The sequence below is a fragment of the Liolophura sinensis genome, chromosome 8 (genome assembly GCF_032854445.1).
Source record: "Liolophura sinensis isolate JHLJ2023 chromosome 8, CUHK_Ljap_v2, whole genome shotgun sequence".
Taxonomy (NCBI): Eukaryota; Metazoa; Mollusca; class Polyplacophora; order Chitonida; family Chitonidae; genus Liolophura; species Liolophura sinensis.
Genome location: NC_088302.1, coordinates 32,357,530 through 32,366,850, shown reverse-complemented (window position 1 = coordinate 32,366,850; position 9,321 = coordinate 32,357,530). Strand labels below are relative to the sequence as shown.

Genomic DNA, 9,321 nt, shown 5'->3' with positions numbered 1-9,321 from the left:
AGGACCGGGTTGTTGTATATGTATCACGTCTTATAATGTAGCTAATGTGATTTACCATATGACAGCTGACATTCATTTTAGCTTATTTTCACTTTGGAAAACATCTGCTCTTTGTATTCGTTGCATGTTAAGTATTTAAAATATTTCTCATTGTTATCGTTCGACGCTCAGAGTTTGCAAACCAAACGAGGAACTGTAGCGTCACTGAGATACATGCATGGGGTTTGTTTCCAGAGCCATCAATAACACTTGAATACAAACAGACTAGCTTTAATTGCAACGGTGTCGCTTTGAAACGTTTACAATTAATATGTCATAATTATTACAGCATGATAATAAACATTTTTTTGATTCAGCATAAAACGTGCGTATATGTTTTCATATAGCTTGGATAATTATAACAAATTTGCCACCGGTCGGAAGCTAATAATGATATTAAATGTTTGTTTCTGATAGTTATAACCCTACAGTTATTCCATACAGGAAGTATACAATGCCTGCTTCGAATTTTGTAAACAAATTAGCATTCTGAGACAGTACATTATCGTCAGTTCTCTTGTAAAGAAATGGCTATAAATATAAGCTATGAGAAAGCTATTGAATGTCCACCGACGAGATAGCTAGCCCCTTAAATGTGATGACCGTTGAAGCCGATTTTGTGTCTGGAACTATATTTAGCACGTGCCAGAGGGGCACTAGGCATCTGTAACGGTGCATGTATCAAATTTCAAATTAAAAAGCCAGTGCAAAAATGCATGCATGTTCGTCCATGTACACATGCAGGCTCCCCTCCTGGGAACCCGGATATCGAGGTCACATTTCTGCGCCGATACGAGTCTATTCCCTCTTCCTTGCTTCTCGCTGATAGGAAGTGACTCAAAAGCCTAGATACATACATACGCATATAGGCAGAGCATTTCACCCTATGTGCTTCAGTCAGCCGCTGCAGCTGACCTAGTGAGCTACTGTCACTTCAGCCTCTTAGTTCCTGAACTCCCGGCTTGATGATGAGGGCGCTGGGTCTGGCCATGTTACTGGCCTATGTCAGCATTCCAGTGGAAAGGTAAGAACAGAATGGAACATCAAAAAGCTGTATTTTCCGTACATTTTCACAAAAGGTTTTGATTGATAAACATTCAGTCTCAAGAACTCGACACGAAGCTATACGTACCACCAATACAATTAAAGACGCTGTGCTTCTTTACGTCAGTCTTCGAAATTTGTATGACGTGCACCATCATCCACGATCGGATGACTATTCTTTTGAGTTAGGATTAGCTCTGAATGTTGATTTCTCTGTCGGTCAGTTTACTGGTCGGTCGGCCTGTTTGTCACTCAATTAACTTTTAGACCTGACCATTAACATGGGCCGGTCGGTCATTTAATTGGTCGGTCGGCCTGTCTATCACTAGGTCAACTTTTTGACCTGGCCATTAACATGGGCCAACCGGTCGATCAAATCTTTGGCGTCCTGCTATAAACAATGGTCATTCACTTCACGTGGAAGACGACACCGATCATTTAGCGGGGCGTCGCAGCTATTGTATACATTAACTTTTGTTTCTTATTAAATTTTTTCCTTTTATTTATATTTGGTTTGTTAATAGGGCGGGATTATGTAGAACAACTTTATCAGCAGGGCAATGTCCGATCTGACCTCGGACTAGGGCCACTTTGTGACCACATACACGTTATCGCTGATGTTTTAGGATATTGTGTGGTGTGTTAATTATAAACTCAGCAATACCTACAGTTATCAGTATTTGGGGGATAGATGAGAAACTCTATCACCCCTACCATGCTTCACTTATGTGTCTACATCTTTCTTGCTTAACCTGTTTTAACATTTGCCACCTTCAAACGCTGACCATATTAGAGCCAATTGAACAGATTCATAGCACATTTTTGACCATATGATATATTTTCCCAGTCATTTGTGAGCCAGACGTGCAGGTTTACCATTTGTTCACTTTGTTTCCACCAACTGCCAAGCTGTGCCGTGTGGTTATGTTTACATTCAGAAGTTACAGTACATTTCTGGTGTCCGTCCCCCTTTGCTTCCTTTAGCGTGTCCTCGCTGAAGTGCTTTGCTTATGTGGGTGGCGTACTGCTGTACACATTGAGGACATTTCTCGGCCGTGTCTTCGCTCTGTAACCACCACCGCACGGAAGGGTTTAGCATAACAGCCTAACGCGTAACAGATGTTTTTGTTTTTGATAAAGCTTTTGGTATCGTGTTTGCATAGCTGTGTAGTAGGTCCTGTATAGCACGTGGTCTGGGATGAAAGGAGAGAAGTTTCTAAGTTCTGGAGACCAAAGGTCCACATTTAGCTACACAAACATAGAAATCCTGTGAGACAGAAGATAAAACTGTAGCTTTCCTGTTAAGCTGAACGCATATTGTGAATAATACTGTAAATGTTATTTATTTGATTGGTGTTTTACGCCGTACTCAAGAATATTTCGCTTATACGACGGCGACCAGCATTATGGTGGGTGGAAACCGGACAGAGCCCGGGGGAAACCCACGACCATCCGCAGGTTGCTGGCAGACTTTCCCACGTACGGCCGGAGAGGAAGCCAGCATGAGTTGGACTTGAACTCACAGCGACCACATTGGTGAGAGACTCCTGGGTCATTGCACTGCGCTAGCGCGCTAACCAACTGAGCCACGGAGGCCCCCAATACTGTAAACCTGATTCACAGAAATCCGTTTGTGGATTTGATTCTTGGCCTGATTTGTGGAAAAATAAATATAGGATAAATCTAGGACAGCTGTATCATGGTTTCTTCATATTTCTAAGTCATTATCAGCTTAATTAAATCGAAATTAGTTACAGTGATTGAGTAGATAGGAGAGTGCCGTTATATCAGAAATTGTATTTATCCGAAAACGAAAAGGTTCGAACATTTCTTTCTGTTGAACACTATCCCCAGTAATGTAATGTCCAATATTTTGGATCCATTATACAAATCTGTATTTATTCATTTAATCAACGCCGTTACTTGAACGCTATTTCTTCAGATTAAATTAAGATTTTTAAAATTTGTTAATAATAGTATGCCATAATGCTCAACTTCAATGAAATCAAACGTCGTGATCTAAGCTCGTCATGATCGTCGTGAATTAAGCTTAATTGTCTTTCTTGAACTGGCCTAAATCCTGTTGAACTATACTCCTCCTCATCATCTGTATACCCTAGTAATTTACCAAATGACACAGATACTCTACCACATCATTCGTATACTCCACCAAATTATATAGATACTAGCTACATTACCCGGATACTACACTGATTAATATATAGGCTCCGCTACATCATCCGGATACTCTACCAAATGGTGAAGATATTTCACTGCATCACCCGGATACTCCGAATTATATATATACTCCGCTACACCATCCGGATATTCCATCGAATTATATAGATACTCTTCTACATCATCCGGATACTCCACCGAATTATATAGATACTCCGCCACTTCATCCGGATACTCCACCGAATTATATAGATACTCTGCTATATCATCCGGATACTCCATCGAATTGTATAGATTCTGAGCTACATCATCCGGATACTCCACCAAATTATATAGATACTCTGCTATATCATCCGGATACTCCACCGAATTATATAGATACTCTGCTATATCATCCGGATACTCCACCGAATTATATAGGTACTCTGCTATATCATCCGGATACTCCACCGAATTATATAGATACTCTGCTATATCATCCGGATACTCCATCGAATTGTATAGATTCTGAGCTACATCATCCGGATACTCCACCGAATGGTATAGACCTAGATACTCCGCTACATCATCCGGATGTTTTACCGAGATAAATATTTCACTGTATTACCCGAATACTCCACCGAATTATATAGATGCTCCGTTCCATCATGCATCCGGATAATTCACTGAATTATATAGATATTCCGCTACATCATTCGGGTACTCCCTCGAATTTTATAGATACTCCGCTACATTATCCGGTTATTTTACCAACTCCCATAGATATCTCAATGCATCACCTTGATACTCCACCGAGTTATATAGATACTCCACTACATCCTGTTTCTGTTACTATGGTTACATCTTCACGGTCCCTCCGGTGTTGCTAGCTGATTACAGTCACAATCCGTCCTAGTCTCGCCCTGTAATGTTTCGGTTAAAGTGGTTACATCTTCACGGTCCCTCAGGTGTCGCTAGCTGAGTACAGCCACAATCCACTCTAGCCTCATTCATTCGTGTTTGTGTTACATTTTGTACATCTTCACTGTCCATCAGGTTTTGCTAGCCGGTTACAATTACTATATGTCCTAGTCTCACTCAGTCCTGTTTCTGTTCAATTGGTACATCTTCACAGTCCCTCAGGTGTTGCTAGCCAAGTACAGTCACAATCTGTCCTAGCCTCACTCAGTCCTGTTTCTGTTGTAGATGGTACATCTTCACGATCCCTCAGGTGTTGCTAGCCAAGTACAGTCACAATCCATCTCTGTCTCACCCTGTCATACTTATGCTACAGTTGATATATCTTCATAGTCCCTCAGGTGTTGTTAACCGGGTACAGTCATAATTCGTCCTACCCTCACTGAGTCCTGTTTCTGTTCAAGTGGTTACATCTTCACGGTTCCAATCGAGCACAATCACATCCGGTCTAGTCTCGCTATGCAATGTTTCTGTCACAGTGGATACATCTTCACGGCCTCCCAGGTGTCGCTAGCTGGGTACAGTTACATCCGCCCTAGCCTCACTCAGTCGTGTATCTGTTACAGTTGGTACATTTTCACTGTCCCTCAGGTGTCACTAACCGAGCACTGTCACAATCCGCCCTAGTCTCACTGTGCCACATTTCTGTTACAGTGGTTACATCTTCACGGTCCCTCAAGTGTTGCTAGCCGGATCGGAGGAGCAGGCATGTCTTACCCTCCAGGGCTTCTTAGAGGACGTCACTGTGAACATTATGTTGATTGACCAGATTGACACAGTCCTTGAACAGGTGTTCATATTTCCCGGAGGTAAATCAGTATTCTGCACAACCATATAGCGGTATGAATTATGCTTTCTTGGACAATTCCTTCGACTTTCGTAAAATTGAAAAAATATATATTCCCTTCTGTAGATAAGTAAAGATTAGATTATTAATAAGAGCAGCATAATGCAGAAAGTGGAAACAATATATAAAATTGCAAGCATGTAGATTTTTTCTAATTCAAGTAAACGTTTTAGGAAATTCTTTATCTCAGAAAGAAAACATGTCTGATAGTTTCTTAATATTCATAAACATAATTCGTGCTGTAGAGGCAATATAAGAATTTCCTTATATTTTTATACTTGAGAAAAGTTTTAATTTTTTTTTTTTTTTTGTTATTTACAAACAAGTCATTACAGTGCATGGCACCAGACAAACGTAACCCAAATCGTATTCCTTTTTATGGATTACACTTCTTCACTGTCAGTTTTATTTATCTGTTCTGTTGAAGGGAAGTGTGATTTCTCATTTAGAGATTTTAAGAAAATCCAATAAAATTAGTAAGAAAATCTTTTTCACTGTGTTCCAGTGCGCACAGCTTCTTTGCACAAATAATTTTGCACATGAATCCAAGCGTGAAAACAGACATTCGTATGCCAGCCGTCAACCAAATTATAGGTTCCGGGTTGATATTCGCAAAACGTATTCCGAAAAGGCCTTTATTTTCTCTGCACATGTGTGAAATATTCTTGACCACCACGTAAATCGCCAGTCGAAAGAACAGCTGTTTGAGTGGAATTATTTAACACATCAACTTGACATTTCAGGTCAAAGCGCCTGCGTGAGTCTGAAGATTCCCTTTTATCCCCACCCCGAGGATCGCCACGTGAACTTGTTGGTGACGGGGATTAGTTCTGGGTACAACTTCTCCAGCAGCACCCCCGTGATCATCCGGAATGACCCCACCATCACCTTCATACAGACTGATAAATCCATATACAAGCCAGGACAGACCGGTGAGAAAATACAAACATTTGTACCTTTGTGCAGGCTGATAAATCCATATACAAGCCAGGACAGACAAGTGAGAAAATACAAACATTTGTACCTTTGTGCAGGCTGATAAATCCATATACAAGCCAGGACAGACCGGTGAGAAAATACAAACATTTGTACCTTTGTGCAGGCTGATAAACTCATATACAAGCCAGGACAGACAGGTGAGAAAATACAAACATTTGTACCTTTGTGCAGGCTGATAAATCCATATACAAGCCAGGACAGACAGGTGAGAAAATACAAACATTTGTACCTTTGTGCAGGCTGATAAATCCATATACAAGCCAGGACAGACCGGTGAGAAAATACAAACATTTGTACCTTTGTGCAGGCTGATAAACTCATATACAAGCCAGGACAGACAGGTGAGAAAATACAAACATTTGTACCTTTTTACACGCTGATAAATCCATGTACAAGCCAGGACAGACTGGTGAGCAAATACAAACATTTGTACCTTTATACAGACTGATAAACTCATATACAAGCCAGGACAGACCGGTGAGAAATACAAACATGTTTACCTTTATGCAGACTGACGAACCCACATATAAGCCAAGACAGACAGGTGAGTAAATACAAACATTCATGCCTTTATACAGGCTGTACATTATAAATCCATATACAAGCCAGGACAAGTGGTAAGAAAACACAAACATGTTTACCTTTGAACAGACTGATAAACCCATATGCAAGCCGGGAAAGACAGCGGAGAATACACAAACATTCCTACCTTTGTACAGAGTGACAAACCCATATACAAGCCTGTACAGAGTGGTGAGAAAATACAGACTGAAAAGTCCATATACAACCCGAGAAACATAGGTGAGAAAGTACAGTCCTTAACTTTATAAACTCACAAACCCATATACAAAGCAAGACAGTGAGTAATTGCAAACATTCTTACCTTTATACAGGCTGACAAATCCATTTACAAGCCTAGACAGGCAAGTGAGCAAATACAAACATTTTTACCTTTATATAGACTGACAAACTTGTGTACAAGTCTGGGCAGACAGCAGAAAATACACAAACATTCTTATCTTTATGCAGGCAGAAAAACCCATCTACAAGCCAGGAAACACAGGTGAGCAAATACAAACATTTTCTCCTTAGTACAAACTCACAAACCCGTGTACAGGTGAGCAAACACAAACATTTTTACCTTTATATAGACTGACAAACTTGTGTACAAGTCTGGGCAGACAGCAGAAAATACACAAACATTCTTATCTTTATGCAGGCACAAAAACCCATCTACAAGCCAGGAAACACAGGTGAGCAAATACAAACATTTTCTCCTTAGTACAAACTCACAAACCCGTGTACAGGTGAGCAAACACAAACATTTTCTCCATTATGCAGTCTGACAAACCCGTATAAAAGCCAGGACAGACAGGACGGCGAATACAAACATTTGTACCTTTATACAGATTGACAATTCAAAATACAAGCCGGGAGGAACAAGTGAGCAAATACAAACATTTGTACATTGATGCAGAGAGGCAAACCCGTATACAACAGTGGAAAGATAGAGAAGAGAATACAAACATTCTTGCACAAATATAAGTATATAAGTATAACTTACTTGAGGTAGGTGGTTTACTTTCCCCAAACACTCAACATAATGCCCTGGCCACCATCGTATAAGTGAAAGATTCTTGAGTATCACGTTAAGCAATAATTATGCCATCATTGTCAAACAGAACTCTAAATTTTTACTTCTTTACCCAAATCAAGGTTAATATCTACATCATTTTCAAATGATTTCCCCTCTTTTGTTGCAGTAAAATTCCGCATCTTGACTATAGACGACAATCTGCGGTCACTCTTACTGCCTGTAAGTATACAGATTCGAGGGATTCCACCCTACATTAATACAAAAATACAGAGATGCTTTGGAAGCCCATTGTCGCCATCGCTCCATCGTGCTGTTTATTACGGTCTATACTTGAACAGGGGAGAGGAATGTCATTTTACCGTTAATTTGACGCGTCTCTCTTCTTTTGAGATAACGGTTGTCAACGTGACAAAGCTACAGTTTACATTAAATTGTCGCTTTGGCACGGTCTGACGAAAATAGAGAACCTTCCCATTTAACGTGAAGTTAAAATGTCACTTTGGCGTGTTGTCATTGGATGAATCAGAAGTCTGCCTTTCTATCCTCCGTTTGATTGGACGACAAAGCGACGAAACGATGTTTTATTTGTGGCTCTTATGCAGATAAAGGATGGAAGAGCAACTGGGCGAAAGATTCTTCCATAAGAATTTAATTTCTACCATTTTTATGAAACAACCGATTCTTACCTTGAATTTAAAGATTTGCGTATATGTACCAGCTTTTTTCCCAACTGGGGCAGTATTGTTGGTGTTTGTCTCCTTGAACATTGTTGGCCACGTGGAGTAAGTCTCTTGATTTTTCAATGATTTACTCTGCGTATTATCTATTTGCTGTGGAGGTGGGTGTGTTTGGAGGGGGGGGGGGGGGTTGGGTTGGCTCCGTGTGATAGTGGATAAGCGTATTAGTGCTGCACATACGTGAGGAGGTCTTTCAGCTATCTGCGGATGGTCGTGAGTTTCCACCCGGCTCTGTCCGGTTTCCCTCCACCTTAATGCTGGGCTCCGTCGCATAAATCAAATATTCTTAAGAACGACTTAAAGCACTATTCCAATAAATAAATAAATAAATAAATGTGTTGTGGACAGGTATCAGAGGTTGTGATTCTCGACCCAAATGGAATACGAATGAGACAATGGACTGATATCACCGGCGAAGATGGTGAGTCACTATTGCCGTTTTTTACATAGTGTATCGACATAATAAACGTAGTAAAAATGAAAATTAAGTAATCACATTGTTGAGACAGTGGGTTGATATCACCGGTAAATACTCAAAGTCAATGTAGGCCTGCTTACATATGTCGGGATATCACAGTGCAATGTTGGCGTGGAAGTGTGGATCGATATGTGATTGGCAGTATTGCCCTTCTGATACTGGAGGAATGTAGTATACAAAGACTACTGCACAGCGGATAAACCAGAGCACTGACGATGGAGTAATAGTTGTCAAATGGTCATACGTATTACCAGACTTCTTTATTTATTTGAATGCCGTACCTATGCCGTATTCAAAACTATCCGTTGTTGTCATTTTTTCAAGTCTGTTTCAACACTACCGCGTTTGGAACCCATCATGCATCAGCCGTTTCTCAAACGTTTGCTGCGCATTAGATAGGGGGGAAAATACAAGAACCTCACATGATGCGTTAGAGATCAAAGAA

At 40.4% G+C, this 9,321-nt stretch overlaps 1 protein-coding gene across 1 annotated transcript in view; it reads left to right on the top strand.

Annotated features, from left to right (window-relative positions):
- Window positions 1-969: 969 nt before the first annotated feature.
- LOC135473423 (murinoglobulin-2-like) overlaps window positions 970-9,321 on the top strand; it is a 43,542-nt gene continuing 35,190 nt past the window's right edge. The window contains exons 1-5 of the mRNA XM_064753272.1: window positions 970-1,063; window positions 4,873-5,027; window positions 5,809-5,997; window positions 7,828-7,880; window positions 8,747-8,819. Coding sequence (XP_064609342.1) covers window positions 1,005-1,063; window positions 4,873-5,027; window positions 5,809-5,997; window positions 7,828-7,880; window positions 8,747-8,819 — 529 coding nt within the window. The 5' untranslated portion in view covers window positions 970-1,004. The remainder of the gene's footprint in view (window positions 1,064-4,872; window positions 5,028-5,808; window positions 5,998-7,827; window positions 7,881-8,746; window positions 8,820-9,321) is intronic.